At 39.0% G+C, this 16,534-nt stretch overlaps 1 protein-coding gene across 1 annotated transcript in view; it reads right to left on the bottom strand.

The window, feature by feature from the left end:
• The window catches only part of Pgm2l1 (phosphoglucomutase 2 like 1), a 38,593-nt gene extending 25,834 nt beyond the window's left edge, over positions 1 to 12,759 (bottom strand). Inside the window, exon 1 of the mRNA XM_051192338.1 lies at positions 12,485 to 12,759. Within this exon, the coding sequence (XP_051048295.1) occupies positions 12,485 to 12,595 (111 nt within the window). The 5' untranslated portion in view covers positions 12,596 to 12,759. The remainder of the gene's footprint in view (positions 1 to 12,484) is intronic.
• Between the last annotated feature and the right edge of the window lie 3,775 nt (positions 12,760 to 16,534).

The raw sequence follows: 16,534 nt of genomic DNA, 5'->3' as shown, positions 1-16,534 counted from the left end.
GGGTATTGAAGTAAGCATGGATCTGGGAAGTTAGGGGAGGAGGAGTGACTATGATCAAAATACATTGTATAAACCCTCAAAGAACTAATAAATTATTTTTAAAAAGAGAAAAATAGGAAGGAAGTCTAAATAAAAGTTATACTTAGATGTTATTGCTGTTTTGTTTTGTTTTTGAGGGGAGTAGCACTACTAGGGATTAAACCAAACCAAGTTTTCTATTATTGCTTTACCTGTCCCCCTGCTGGCCCCCTCACCATTAAAATGTTTTATTTTAAAGAGGGAATCTCACTAAGTTACCCCAGCTGGTCTTGAGCTGAGCTCCTCTTGTCTCAACCTCCTAAGTAGCTGTGAATACAGGCCTGAACAACCAGGCTATGCATCAAAATAGTTTTGTTTTTTGGTTTTAAATCAGAAATATTTTAAAGATGTCCAGTGAAAAGTAGTGATTTTCAAGTAAAATATTACATTATTGGTAAAGTTAGTACTTGACTACCCACTGTCTCTGTTGATACCAAGTATGTGGCCTTATAACAGGCCCTTAGAAACTGCTTTTGCTACAATGTATTGGATGGTAACCAGCAGGGCCATTGTCTTGGACAGACTGCTTCGTTATGCATATTTTCCTTATGCATAATTCTTCTCCTACTTAAACCTAAAGCTACCAGTACCTGGATTTTTATCTGTTCCTTTTGTATGGTGATATGGACGAGAATGCCCCCACCCCAACAACCATAGGTTCATCTGTTTGAATACTTGGCCCCAGTCGGCAGAACTCTGTGCAAAAGATTAGGAGGTGTTGCCTTGTAGTAAGGGGCTTGTCACTGGGGTCAGGTTTTGAGGTTTCAAAACCCACATGATTCCTAGTGTCTCTTTCTCCAGTTATGTATCAAGGTACAGTGAGCTCTCATCTGCTGTTCCAGCACCATACATGCCTGCTGCCATACTTCTCACCTAATTAAGGTCACTGACTCTAACCGTGTAAGCCTAAACTAAACACTTTATATTATACTTTACATTGGTTATGGTGTTTACCACAGCAATAGAAAAGCAACCAAGACTACATGAATTGATTATTTCTGTTTTGCAGCATCACTTGTCTCTTCAACTGGTGAACTGAGCCAGGTAGTAGTCTAGTTTGGTGGGACTACCAGAGCCAGGGCTTTTGCCCTAAAGTTCCAGTTTACAGTGTCCTTCCTAATATTCATCAATTCTCCACTTCTCTGGCTATAAACTGAGTATTCATAACTTAATCTAATCCTGCCACTATCTACCCAGCATGAGACCAGATCTTGAAAGCAAAGGATTTAATCCACAGTATCACCCCACTGTGGAATGCCCAGTGCAAATTCTGCATTATTCATTACTTCTAAAGGAAGGATTATAGAACCATAAAAGGGAGTTCTCATTGACCAGCTCCTCACATTCAAAATTGTTCTCGAATGCCTCACAAAACTCAAAAGAATAGTTTAGTTCACCAGTTTTTAGAAGACTGTAACTCAGGAACAGCCAAACAGAAGAGATGAACAAGGCAAGATGTAAGGGAAGGAGGGTGGAACACCCATTCTCTAGCTAGCAGCCCTCCCAGCACTTTGGATTCAGGTTCAAGAGTTGTTATAGAGCCAAATTTCTAGCCCCCTGACCTTCTTTCACCAGAGGTCAGCAGTTAGTGAGAGGCAGAAAGTCCACCTAGTTATTTTGGTGACCAACCTATTTCTAAGGCTGTCCAGGGGCTCCACCTAATCATAAACTTAGAAGTGATCAAAGGGCTTGTTATAAACAACAAAGGATACTTCAATAACTTAGAAAATTACAGAAGTTTTAGGAACACTAAGAATCAAGACCAAAAACAGATGTATAACTCATATTGGAATACCAGATAACAGTTAATCTGAAGCCAATGAAATATACTTGTATGTTTTTGTATATATACATATATATGTATGTATCTTAGACTAAAAATAAAGGAAAAGAACTTCCTGGTTCTATAATGGGCGGCTATAATTAAAACTAGGAAAGAAAAAAAAAAAAAAAAAAAAAAAAAAGACAGAAAAATGATAGCATATTTTTAAGATGAAATGATTGGCCATACATACAAATCCAGAAAATTTGGAATAGTGTTGGGTTCTGGATCAATATATAAAAGAAAATCACATTTCTGTCCAGCAAAAGGAATTTAAATGCCATTAAAAAAGACCATATAAGGCCAAGTAAACTCCAGCCATATCTGACTAGCTTGGCCTAGTCTCAAACTTGCTACATGGTAGAGTATGACCTTCAATTCCTGATCCTAAAACTTCATCTCCCAAGTGCAGGTTCAGCCCTAGCTGTTCTAAAAACTTCAAAGTTGCTCAGGGAGAATCCCATCTGGAGTAGACTCCCAACCAGTCACAGATGCCTCAAATAGTATTCCAATGGCAGGACCCACTGATATTGTCATGGCAACCACCATAACTGAGGCTTTTCTTTAGGAGACTCCCTTTTATCCATGATGGCTTCATGTTATTCTACATAACACTACCCATAGTTGTCCCACTTTCTCCCAGATTCCTAAATTTGGTCTGGAAGGAGCACCTCCTAAGCATCCCCATGGCAGGTAATGCATGCTATATAAGCAATGCTCCGCTCTTTCTGCTCTGAGCATCCCAAAACCTCTCTCTTGTCCACTCACCTGCTAATACTTAAGCTCTGGCTCCAATAAAGCCCTATCTGAGTAGTGTTGCCTGCTCTTGATCTGTATCACAGGCTGAGCTTGTAATAGGAAGAGCAGACAACTTCTGGGCTCTCAGCCCCAGGAATTCCCAACAGCAGGCTAGGAGGTGCCTGAAGAGGTCCACAGACTACTGAGTTGAGACTGACTACAGAAATGTTCAGAGGCAAGAGAAGTTAAGAGCCTGCAGAAGGCCAAGGACTGTGCAGAGCCAAGCCCAGAGAAGAACTGCTAAGACCCAAATACTAGAAAAGTTGTAGAAAGTTGCAGTTACTAGCTGTGGCTGGCAAGGAGCTAAACATTAGGACACTGAGAATCCAATGCACTAAGGTCAAGATTATAGCACCAACTGTTGGGTTCTCAACCTTCCTGATAGTGCAACCCTTTAATATAGTTCCTCATGTTGTGGTGCCCCCCACCATAAAATTATTTTCACTGCTACTTCATAACTATAATTTTGCTAGTGTTATGAATAATAATGTAAATATCTGATATGTGATGCACAAGGTGTCACAGCCCACAGGTTGAGAATCTCTGGTCTAGAACAAATGAAGGGAATTATACCCTGATTTCCATTTGAAGCAAAAGAACCCTCAGCTGACTGGCAACAAGATAGCTTATAGTTAATGAATAATTAAAAACAAAGATAACCTAGAATGGCCAACATCAAGATATTCAAATGTAAGCATTAGTATACTAACAAGGATTTTAATTTGGCTTATATTATCACTTAATGACGTAAGGAAAAGAGAAGTCATCTCAGAAGAGAAATAGACAATACAAAAACAAAACAAAACAAAAAAACCCTCAATGTTAATTTTCCAAATTTTAATCTGCCTAAGGGTTGCTTGAGGTAGTTACTTACATTTTTAAAATTCTCTTTAACCTTTATACAAAGTCTGGCTCAGAGTAGAGCCTGTACTTGATTCTAAAATAGGTTTGAATTGCTGTGCCTTTTAGGAGCCAGTCCCTCTTCTCTAACTGTGATTAAGCTGGAATTATACTCAAATCACTGTTGATTCTTGGCTGATTAATCTTGCCATGGTGTGTAATGATGATGAAAAAGATTGGAGTTGTGGCGGGTAGTCCTGAGACTCAGAAAGGTAGATATCAAATTTTACATTAAGATGCTCATGGAACTTTTTAGGAAAATTAAACCATTAGATTTTTTTAACACATTTATTTTTCTCTGCTTTTAAAAGAAGATAGAAAATGCTAAACAGTTTCGATCTTGTTGAACGATAAGATCTTGTTAAATTTAAATGAGTTCTTAAACAAATTACAGATGCATTTAAAACTTCTCCGATCATATTCAATACTTCTTCCAGTATATATGTAGGAAGAGTAGGATCTTCTCTGAATTTCCTTCATTAAAAGTAATCTAATTCCTTTTTTTAAAAAAATCATTTAAAATTATTTCAATGCAAGAAAACAAAGCAAAATAAATATTACATTTCTAATGTATGTGGTTAATATATAATTTTTGAAAACGTGGGTGGCTACTACTATCTGAACTCTAAATAGCATACAAATTTTTCAGAAGGTATAATTTCTTCACAAAACACAAGTTATTAATAAAATATGGCAAATACAGCTTTATCATGCTAAGTAGTTATCTCATACTTTACAAGAGTTGTTGAATCTGTAATTTATATAAAATCTGATTCATATTTATAGAAAATAAGTGATCTAATCTTGTCTCTCCAAATATCAAAGAACTATTACAAAACTGTAAGCAAAAGTTTTCAAATTAAATAGCTAATAGTGTACTACAATTCAGATAAACATGAATTCACTGCTGGCTTTTGGTGCTGGGGGCTGAATCTGGGGCCCTGTGCATGCTAAACTAATGGGCTCTACAGTGAGTTATACTCCTAGCATCACTTAATTTTGTAATTTGCAGGCCATGGGGAAAATATGCTTTATAAAGCCATTGAGAATGCAGGTATTTTCTAAGTATTGAATCTTTAACATTGTTATATTTTCCAAGTGTTTTATGAAAAAAAAATGAGAACACTACCAAGCATTTTCTACCACTAAGACTATCCATCTAGATTTACCTATGTTTCCTCAACATTATTTTCAGAAGTTTTCTGTATACTTTTATTATAAGTTGACCTTACCAAGATATACTTTACACTTACACAATTAACAGTGAATTTTTTCCTTTTAAAGGTTCAATTTAAACAAGTATATGGTCACGTGACCAATATTAGACTATAGTGTAGTGCCTAAAAATAGCAATAATATATTGATCACAAAATATACAACTACCATAGGTCCCACATTAAAAGTGTTTGGCAACCGGGTGGTGGTGGAGCACTAAGGAGGCAGAGGCAGAGGCAGGTGGATCTCTGTGAATTCAAGGCCAGCCTGGTCTACAAGAGGTAGTTCCAGGACAGCTTCTAAAGCCACAGAGAAACCATGTCTTGAAAAACCAAAAAAAAAAAAAAAAAAAAAAAGAAAGAAAGAAAAGAAAAAAAAAATGTTTGGCACAACAACACTGTTAGCTACTTTGTGGTGGTTTGAAAAAAAATGTCCCTTAAAGGGAGTGGTACTATTAGGAAGTGTGGCCTTGTTGGAGGAAGTGTGTCACTGTGGGGTGGGCCTTGAGGTCTTTTTTGCTCAAGCTTCCCTCAGTGTCACTGTCAACTTTCTGCTGCCTTCTGGTCAAGATGTAGCCAGTACCATGTCTGCCTGCATGCCTCCATGCTCCCTGCCATGATGATAATGGACTGAACCTCTGTAAGCCACCACCTCAATTAAATGTTTTCTTTGTAAGAGATGTCATAGTCATGGTGTTCTCTTTACAGCAATAGAAGACCTAAGACAATCTCCAAAACTGTGAGCCCAAATTCTTTGTAAGATAAGCATCCATAGTAATTTGTTATCGTGATATAAAACCAACTAACACAACTGACATTCAGAGTTTTAAATTTTTTTACTACATAAAAATGAAATATTTATAAGAGAGAAAAATGATATGAGAATATTCTGTAGCAGAAAAAAACACATTGAGAGATTTTCTAACAAGATAAGCTCTGGTTAGCTGAAAACTAAAATGCTTTTGTATCTGAGAAAATATTTTTCATTTACAATATCAAAGTCTCTGTACTTTGATAAGATACAGTACTATGATGTCTAATCTTGTCACCTTGATGGGGTTTGGGATCACCTAGGAAACACAGCTTTGTGTCTGCCAGGCATTTCCTGAGAGATTTTAATTAAGGTGGGAAGACCCTTCATTCTAAATGTAGGCATCATCTATGTGCTGGAGTCCAAGACTAAATAAAAAGGGAGAGGCAAGTTAAGCACTAGCATTCACCTGGCTACGAACATGGTGTGCCAGCTGCCTCATGTTCCTGCTGCTATGCCTTCCTTGTCATGATGGATTACACTCTCAGAGAAATGACAAAATAAGCTTTCCTCTCTTAAGTTTCTTTTGTCACATATCTTGTCATAACAATTAAAAAAAAGGCAAGTAATACAAGTGCTTATTCAATTATTTAGTTGAAAAGGTCCTATATAGGATTAGGGGCAAAGCTCATGCTGAATCTCTGGCTCTTTTCTCAGATTGCTTCCTATTAATTCTCAACACCAGAGGGCAGCAGCCTCAGTACTAACAACCAATTTCAACAGCCATTCAGAAGACAGAAAGCATCATGAATCAAAGCACATAGGCCAAAACCCAAATCATTATATGACCTCTTGATGTGTAACAGTTTTCTGAGACTGAACTACTCCACCCTGTAGGAAAGCTCTATTAAGCAAGTGGATAAAAAAAATGTAAAAACATTCCCTGAAACTGACCAGATTCCCTAGCCTAAGCCTCTTCCCTGCCAGAGCAAGCAGAGCCTAGTAGTAAAGACTTTCCCAAGAAGACTCCTGAGACCAGACCAACTGCCTGGAAGAAGCAAAAACCAGCCAAGTTGCTTGGAAGAGGTTTGAACCAACTGAGGCACTTAGAAAGAACACTCCCTAACAGGTAGGTTGCAGGCTGTGTGGTGTGCTTTAGGTTCCAAGGTTTGTGAGCTGGACTGGGATTTCTCACCCATATTCCTGTAAGGAACCCTAATAAAACTCATTCACCAAGATGTACTTTGGTGGTTATCTGTACTTTGGTCTGTAATGGGATTTCTATCTGTGGTGAGTATATCTCAAAAACCCTAGATAAGGGTCTACTCTAAATCTTCTGTGTTTTGTCTCCCTAGGAAGTTTAGCCACACAACACCTCTACATTTTGTTGTGCCATCAAAATGAAATCCTATCTACAACATGGAGGATAAATGAGGACATTGTGCTGATATAAGCCAGTCACAAAAGACAAGCATTGTATGACTCTACTCACATAAGGTACCTAGAGTAGTCAAATTATAGAAATAGAAAGGAAAATGGTGGTTTTCAGAGGAAAGAGGAAGGAAGAAAGTTATTTCATGGGAATAGAGTTTCAGCCTAGCAAGATGAAAAATTCTGAAGGTCTGATCTATAAGAATATGAATTGTTTTTTACAGAAACTAATCAACTATATACATCCTTAAATATAATCAAGATGGCTATTTGTATGCATTTCCCACCACAATTAAAAAAATTAAATGCTATGTTCTATCTTCTGGTTGACCATCAAAGGAGAAAATAATATAATTACTAGGTTGAGATGTTTTAAATAGTGCTTACTTTAAACTTTTTTGGCATACTCCTGTGCTATCTGAAAAGATTCAAACAGATTCTTACTTAAGCTTTATCAATTAATAATTCAAAATCAGGTCGTGTTTGTTTTATTTTTGATTAGTAGTTTACTTACTTAGGTTTGTTTTTAAAAACAAAAAGAACCTCATGGTGCCATGCCTGCTAGGCAAGCACTATACCACTGAGCTACACCCTCAGCCTTATTTCCTTCCTTTTTTTTGCTTCTGCCGGCCTAACCACTTGTCTCATTCTCTCTCTTCCTTTCTTCACAGGTGACTGCTTAATTGCTTTTCTGATGTTGATAGAAATGGCATGCCATCTTCACCACATCACTAATTCCTTAAGAAACAAAAACAAGGGGGCTGGAAAGTAGCTCAGTGGTTAAGAGCACTGACTGCTCTTTCCAGAGGACCTGGGGTTCCATTCCCAGCAACCACATGGCAGCCCACAACTCTCTCTTAACTCCTGTTCCAAGGGATCCAATGCCCTTATACAGACACCGATGCAGGCAAAACACCAAAAATAAGTAAATTATTTAAAAAACAAACAAACCTCTCTAAGATTCTATTATTTTTTGATGCACACTGTGGATCTAGCACATAATTTTACCAGCCAGGATTTCTTATTCTATGTCAAACATTTCTCTTATTTTTTTTTTTTCTGTTGCTTCAACTTTAACGTGTGTGTGTGTGTGTGTGTGTGTGTATGTATGTATGTATGTGTGTGTGTTTGGTAAAGGGAGGGGGTCACTTTTTTCTTTTCATTTCCTAGAGCTCATTCTTGTTTCCAGTTGATATTTCACACTTTTTTCTTATTTGATGAGGAAATAATTCTCTATTTTAAATTTATAATTTTGAGGTTTTTATATTCTCCATTGGACCTCTTTTTATATATGTACCTACTGCTCTATCTTGTTGTCCGTACAAACTATTTTCTTTATATACTTATTAATGGTCAGAGATTTTCCTGGGAAGTTAGCATGAGCTTTCTCTGTCTTGTATACACAGTATATTTTTTTGCCAGCATCTTCTAAACTAGAATGGCCAGTTGGGATTCTATGCCTACAAGTTATTGTTCTGTGGATTTTATTTACACAGATTAAATTATTTAATTTTTCAAAAGAATAACTAAAGAACTAATAATATAATTATCAGATTGTGAAAAGTGCTATAGTCTAAATGTGGCCTATACCCCAAAGCTTCCCATATCAAAGGCTTGGTCCTCAGCATGAAGGTGCTAAGGCAGTAGAACCTTTTTAAGAGTTGGGTCTTAGTGGGAAGTAACTGGGTCACCATCAGAGACATTTCCCTGGGGATTTTGTGGCTGAGTACTAACAAGAATAAGCTGTAATTTACAGAAGAGAGGAGAAGAGTTAAGTGGAGAGGAGAAAAGTTAAAAAGCAAGGCTTACCCCTCTCTGCTCTCTGGCTTCCTGCCTCACTGTGAAATCCTTTATACTAATAAAGGAGGCATGGGGAATTAATTCACAGCCTTTTTGTTCTGGTCAGTTTGTTGAAAAATACTCTATTGTTAAACATCTGAAAAATTGCTGGCTTAGACTGATGTCCTTTATTTCCTTTTCCAGGTCCTATATAAGCCTAACCTAACTTCCACTTCATATTCAGAGACCAGAATATTCTACTTACTATTTCTTAAATTGTCATGGCAAATTCCTGCCTCCACATTGTTGTCAATATATAAGACCTTTGCTGTTGCTATTACAATCAACAGAGCAGCTCTGCCCCGTGTCCCAGTTCCTCTCCCTATACCCATCCAAGCTTTACCAGTGCTTAATATCTCAGATATATGACTGTTTACAGAGGGTTAAAATTCACATCACACAGAATCATGTTAAAGGACCTGGACTTTAGGCAAGGACTGCTTGTCTGTAATTTGACAATGCATGAAAGCACTGAAACAAACAGGAAGGAGATATGAGCCTTACCTAGAGCAGAAGAGAGAATGTTGGTGGTAGTTATTTGTGCACAACTGATAGGAAGAATTTCTTGATCCATGGACTTACTGGGTTTTAGTAGTAGAAAGCCCCATACAGAGATGGATGCAATCATGTTGTGGTATATATTTGACTCCCTCTGATTTGGCTCCATGATCATCAAAAATCTTTGGGCTATTTGCCTTCCCTATGGTGTGTCTACCAAATGCCTGGATTAGAAACATATCTACTTGACTACTGCATTTATACCATAAACCATAAGCTAATAAAACATTGCTCTTAAATCAGTCATCAGCTTATATGATCTTGAGCTGAGTGAACTCATTTTGAGACTAGGGAAACTAATATACTAAACAAAAACCTAGAGATCAGATCCAAGTCCCTGCTGCTGCTACACAAAAGTAGCCTAGCCCCAGTAAATCTGTTTAAAAACAAACCAACAGTCTCACTCTGTTTAGATTGACATGAAACTCACTATGTAGTCCAGGTTAGCCTCAAACTCCTATATTAGCCTCTCAAGTGCTGAGATTATAGGTAAGAGTCACCATGCTGGGCCTATCTTCTGGCACACATACTTTTACTTGCTGAAGTCCACTAAAGATATACTAAAGCTCTTCTACAATCTTGTTTTCACATACCTTTCCTAAGATTTCTCTATATGTACCTTAAGCTCTGGCAGACACAAATGTGTTAACCACATACATTCAAGTTTCTATCTTTCCAATTCTTAGTCTTCCTTCTCCATCTTAGCAAATCTGAATGTTAACTAATTGAGAAAGTTCAACACAAATAACATCTTTTTTTTTATGGAGACTTTTCAATGTACACCAAGCCACCAAGTCTAAAAGCAATAATATTAGTGATTGTGGCAAATAGCAAATTACCTTGAGACCAATTTATAACTTAATACCTGCCTCATCAGTCTTCAAGAATCAGCAGCATTATCAGGGTTCCTTAATTGGTATTAATAAGGGGTTGAGCTCAGACTCTCTGTATTAAAAGACTATATGTACCGTCAATGTACAATGAAATACTGAAATTTCATTTTGTACTCTAAATTTCAGTGGCTTAGGGCTTAGCCTACCTAACTTAAGCACCAATCTACAGAAGATAAACATTTGTTTCTCAGATAAAGGCATCATCTCCCATTAAGAACAAGATCAAATTTAAATCTGTTCTGTTAAGGCACGTATTACTTGTTCTTTATATTTTATTTGGGAGCCTTTAACATCTCCTCTTTTATGTTCATTGTGGTCTACATTTATTTAATTTTTCCCCTTCAGGCTTTCCTGTTCTTTTTATGTGCATTCCAAGTTCTCAAAAAGTTTTCTTTAAAGCTGGAAGGCAGTGGTACACGCTTTTAATTCCAGCACTCGGGAGGCAAAGTCAGGGAGATCTCTGAGTTCAAGGCCAGCCTGGTCTACAAAGGACAACCATGGCTACACAGAGAAATCCTACCACCAAAAAAAAAAAAAAAAAGTCTTCTTTGACTATCCCACCTCACAGATAACTCTCACTTTTGAACTTCCATTAAGAACTAAATGCCAGAAACCTCTTTTATTGCTACAGTACCTGTTATTTTATATGCATTTTATAGTTCTTAAATATGTCTATATCTCAGCAGTATCTGGGCATAGCACAGACAATAAGTATTAATTCATTCAACCAGGGCATTCATTAGGAAAAACATAGTCAAAGCTGTTACTGAAAAGAGAGTCTATTGTTAGTGTGGTCCACAGATCAGCAATACTGGTATCAATCACCTGGAAGCTCACTAAGGCTGATTGTCAGGCCCCACCCTAGCTGTCTAGTCAGGAACTGCCTTTTAGGATTCCCACATTATCTGTTAGCACTTTCAGGTATGAGAAACACTCGTTCAGACTTCTGGAAGAATGATTAGGACATGTAAGATATATATAACCCAGTAACACCAAGCACTTCATTGTAATTGCTTATTTGCTGGGCTTCCTTATCTACTAACTGAAGGCTTGCTGAGGGCAAGAATTCTTTCTATCTTTCTCACCACCAGTGTTTCCTGACCAGCCTAGAACATTCAGTATTTGTTTTCTCCTTCTTGAACGCATAAATGACTGAAAAAAAAATGAAAATAAACTGTTTCATAAAGCTAATATAGGTAGTTCTTTTGCATAACAATCTCACATACAAACCCCTTAATTCAATTATTAACCATTTTTAAAATGTGCTGAGCTCTCTACTTTAGCAGCTGTATCATATATACTTGACAAAGCAAACACTTGATTATCATCTTGTCCTCTGAGAGAGCCTCCAGGTGCCTCTTTCACAAGCGAAAAGGCTGCATTTTAATTCTAGTTTTCACCAATCCACCTTATATGCCTGCACAAGGAGAGGATGAGTGCAGTAAGGATGGCATGGCAAGGTAACAGCAATTCTGAATTTCTAAATATCTGGTCAGCATCTGCCTTTTAAGATCCCCAGATGATCTGCTGGAATGTTATGGTTTGAGAAGCAATGGTGTAGACTCTAAAAATATAGTTAGGCTAGTCAAGATGTATTATGACCATGATTCTTTAACAGAACACTTCAGAAAATAACTGTCAGTAGAGGAATGAAATAAGAGGAGAACCCTTGTCATTTTCCAGAGCAAAAGGTGGTATCAAAAATAGAGAGAAATAGACCAGCGATTACCTAGTGACAGAGGGTGGAAACGCCACCAAACCAACACCAAAGCAGACAGTGGTTAGTAACGTCCAAGAAACGTACCAGAAGCCACTTTCAGGTTCGGCAAAGGAGGAAGTCATGGAAGAAAGGGGAAAGGAAATGGATGCAGAGTGTGCGGAGTATAACTTATATGATGAGGATGATGCAGTTTTGAGAATAAGAGATGATACACACTGGAAAGAAGAGGGTGACAAGGAAATAGGCTGCAGTGTAGCCTATTGCAAAAGGAAAGCTGCTGCAGATGTCGCTGCCCAGCCCAGACCTCCTGAGGGAGGCAGCCCCTGCATAGGTGAGAGGCATCGCCCAACTCCGCTAGCCCTGCGGTGGCCGGAGCCATCTCCCCTGGAGCCTGCAAAACCCTGGGTGGGTACCGGAAAGGGCGGACTGTGAGAGGGTGGGAGGAAAAGGGGACGGATGCTCGGGTGACCAGGTACCTACCTTGTCCCAACGAAGCCACTGCCGGATGGCGGTGTCTAGCTGGGGGTCCCCGGTGAGGTAGGGGGTGTGGAGCAGGTTAGAGTTCAGGTCACCATCTGCGTTCTCAGCCATGGCAGACACACGGGTGTGCCGGTCCGAGGGGCGGGTGAAGACACCGAGTCGGGGGGCTCTGGGTGCGCTCACCAGGATCCAGACGCCCCCTCCTTGAGGAAGGGCATCGGCGACCAACCGCGAGGCGTTCAGTCAGCGCCAGCTCCTGCCGCCGCTTCAGCGAACCTCGGGAGAGGGAGGAGACTGCCGCCCGCCTCCCAGCAGACCAGCTCCGGATCTCAGCTCGAACTGACTGAGGCGGGCGTGAGGCGAGAGAACAACAACAGTCCCAGATGTCTGGGTCGCCGCCTTCGCCCGCGCCGCCTTAGGCCCCGCCCCCGCCCGCTCCTGCCGACCCAAGTGCCCGAGGCATGAGGCGCGAGCCCGCGAGCGCGCGCCCGGAGCCTCCGCAGGGGCTTTTACTATCGGCTCAGGCGAGTGTGCACAGCTGGCTTTATTTTTTTTTAACGCTGTTCCCCAGCTGTCTTTCCCCTGTTACCCGCCCCACACTCGCACGTGTGTCTCCACCTGGTGTCCCAGTGCCTCCAGCAGCCCGCCTCATCGCTCACTAGGAGAGTCCCCCGGCGCGCGCAGGCCCCACCCTCCTCGCCTCGGGGCTCCGTTTTGCCGGGATGACTAAAGTGGCGCGCGTAAAGACTCGCGGGAGTTGTAGTTTTTCCCCTTTCCCCGATCTCCAGTTGCCTTCCCTTGTCCTCAGATGGGAAAAGCACTACCCCAAGGCTGTTTCCTGACGCCATCCTTTAGCTTCTTAATTGAGCTGCACAGTGGTAGCTTCCTGCATTAAGGTAAACAAGGAATATCGCGAGGAACAACTTGCATCTATTTGGTGCTTGACAGTTTTCTGTCATCTCATCCATCCTAGGAGCTAGGTGGTATGCATATTCCAGTACGCTTTACTCAGAAGGAACTGAGAGGCGAACCGAATTTTCTAAGCAATAGTGTTCTGGAGAAATACTTGAGGGTTCCAACCTGTCACAGCACCTCAGAGGCAGGTGCTATTGCTCAGCTGCAACAACAGAGTAGAGGAAGGGAGAACAAAATGTCTGAAACATAGGTAAGAATGTTGTCAGAAGGATGGGTCAGCATTTAACACAATTTTTAGGATGGACAAAACCATAAAATACATAAACCAATAGAAGTAAGAATACAGAAGAAAAAGAAAATGGACTCCCTCCAAATGGAAATAATTTCTTCTCATCTTGGCCTCCTTTATAAAATGTGTATCTTTCAGGTCACATAACTTAAGGTCTCACCTATGAACCACTCGATTTTCTTTGTTTTTTAAGACAGGTTACTCTGTAGCTCTCTCTAGCCTGGACACCCTGCCAATTCCCCGACTTTCTTGGTGTGCCTTCTTTGGGATACCTGTGATTACATCAAGTATGTTACAACTAACCCAAGCATGGGGAGGGGGGCGTTTTTTGAGATGGAATTTCTCTGTGTAGCTCTGGCTGTCATGGGACTTGCTCTGTAGATGAGGCTGGCCTCAATTTCACAAAGATCCACCTGCCTCTGCCTCCAGAGTGTTGGGATTTGAGGCGTGTGCCACCACTACCTTGCTCTGATGCTACAAGATTATAAATAATTATTTGATTCTCAAAATAAAATCTGGGGTTGGAGCAGTGTTTCAGCTATTAAAGCTAGGCTCACAACCAAAATGCCAAGAAATAAAATGTAGAGAGATAGGGTATGTGCAAGAATGTTCAGTCTATGATAAAGAGCAAATGGGTGTAGCTGTATGTTTTCTGTCCTGCCCATCAGTTCCTGCAGGCACTTAAAAAATTATCACTCTGAGGCTTAATATTAATTATAATTGTTTAGCCAGTGGCTCAGGCTTCTTATTGGCTAGCTCTACATATAAATTAACCCATTTCTAATATCCTATATTTTACCATAAGGCTTGTGGCTTGTTAGGTCACATCCTGCTTCCCTGGTCACTACATGGTGTCTCCCTGACTCTGTCTTCTGTCTCTCCATGTCTCTGGATTTCCAGCCTGGCTCTATTCTGCCTGGCCATTGACCAAATCGTTTTTATTTATCAATCAATAAAAGCAACACATTTCTGCAGCATACAGAGGGACACAGGGTCCACATCAAGTTGGAATAAATTCGTCTGAAGTGATCAGTAAAAGAATCAAGCAGGAGGGATCTGTACTGGGATTTCAAAAACAAAATAAAAAAGTCAAGAAAAAAGTAGAGGGCATTTCAACCTTATTGATAGTGATTCTGAAGTCCTAGTAGGAGATTGTTTAAAATATACCTTATACTAGTGGACATAATTCCTAGAGATTCTGAATTTGGATAAAGCTTTGGTAGCTCCATAAAAATATATATTGATTATGACCTAAATTGTCTTGATTAAAGTACACATTAGGACAAATGTGTTGGCATTCTCTAGGATCATATTGAGAAATGCAAATTTTCAGTACTCAATAAAGTTCTACTAGAGCATATCTACATTTTAACAAGTCTAGTAGTTTATATTTAAGTATTGTGAATAGTAGTTCTAAGACAATTCTTTTTAAATACCAAGTAATAGTACCAAATCAACAACTTTCAAGAGATGACATTATATAGGACATGTACTAAAGTCAACAGGAACACAGGCTTTAATGCCTTTTCTAACCAGCCTTTCCTTACTTTCATTAGTGAAATCCTAACAGATATTAACTGGTTACCTGAATCTTACACAGCAGATCAGGCTTATTGTTTAAATATTGGAAGGTAACCAAGGACACTTCAACCCATCAAGAACATTGTTTAAGTGTGTCCATAAGGGGTAGTCAGGAAAAATTCAGAAGTTTTCCTTCTGCTGGGGTTTGTCCAAAGCATCCTGTATCTTTACTGTGTTTGTTTGATAAGTTTGTCAACCCTGTGATTATGAAAGTGGGTTCTTGGTTCTCAGAATGGAAATGCATTCTGAGAAATTATTTGTTAGGCAATTTCATCATTAGGTGACCATCACAGAGTGGCTATAACATCACTACATTATAAAATTATATGGGATCACTGTAATATAGGAGTCTTCCTTTGACACAAATGTGACTTTGTACATAACTATACTATAATCAATATGTGTACATTTTGATTATATTATATGTATATATCAATTGTATGTGTTATCATACATAATTATGGTTGTTGAGTTAGTCAGCTTCCTATTACTGTGACAAAATGACTAAAATAAGTCAGCTTAACAGAAAGAAAGGTTAATTTACACCTACAATTTAATAATAGACTACAGTCTATGGCCATTTGGCTCTATTGTTTTTAGACACATGAAAAGGCAGTGTTACAGCAGAGAGTAAAATGTAGAGCAAAGCTGCTCACCTCATGGTGGCCAGGAAATGAGAGCTAGGAAAAGGCTGGGGGGGGGTGGAGTTAGTATGCCTTTCAAGACCATGTACCATGTACAAATAGGCCCCATCTCCTAAAGGCTTCACAACCTACAACAGGCTGGGGTTTAGTCTTTGTATAATATTAAAGAAATCTAAATTATAATGTATTTATGTAAGCATATATTATATGGCAATATATAATACAAAACTTACCCTTAAGATCCAGGTGTGGAGGCTACATAATCACAGCACTTGGGAGGTGGAGGCAGAAGGATTTGGAATTTATGGTAATCCTTGGCTACATAGTGAGCCCAATGCCAGCCTAGACTGCATGAGATCCTCTTTTCTTCCCTGTATCAAAAACAAAACAAAAACCTAAATGATTAAAAAAAATACTGTGTGTATGCATACTTGTATTATATATATATATATATATATATATAAAGCATACCTTATAACTAGATAAATAATAAATAATAAAACAGATGGGTAAAATGTTAGTAATAAATAAATCTGGGTAAAACAAACACGGCTATTCTCTGTGGTACTTTTATGAATTTTAAATTATTTCTACATTTAAAAAACTTCAAGTGTAAAAGAA

The sequence above is a fragment of the Phodopus roborovskii genome, unplaced genomic scaffold (genome assembly GCF_943737965.1).
Source record: "Phodopus roborovskii unplaced genomic scaffold, PHOROB, whole genome shotgun sequence".
Taxonomy (NCBI): Eukaryota; Metazoa; Chordata; class Mammalia; order Rodentia; family Cricetidae; genus Phodopus; species Phodopus roborovskii.
The sequence above is the reverse complement of the archived record's forward strand: the minus strand, read 5'-3'. Positions and strand labels throughout refer to the sequence as shown.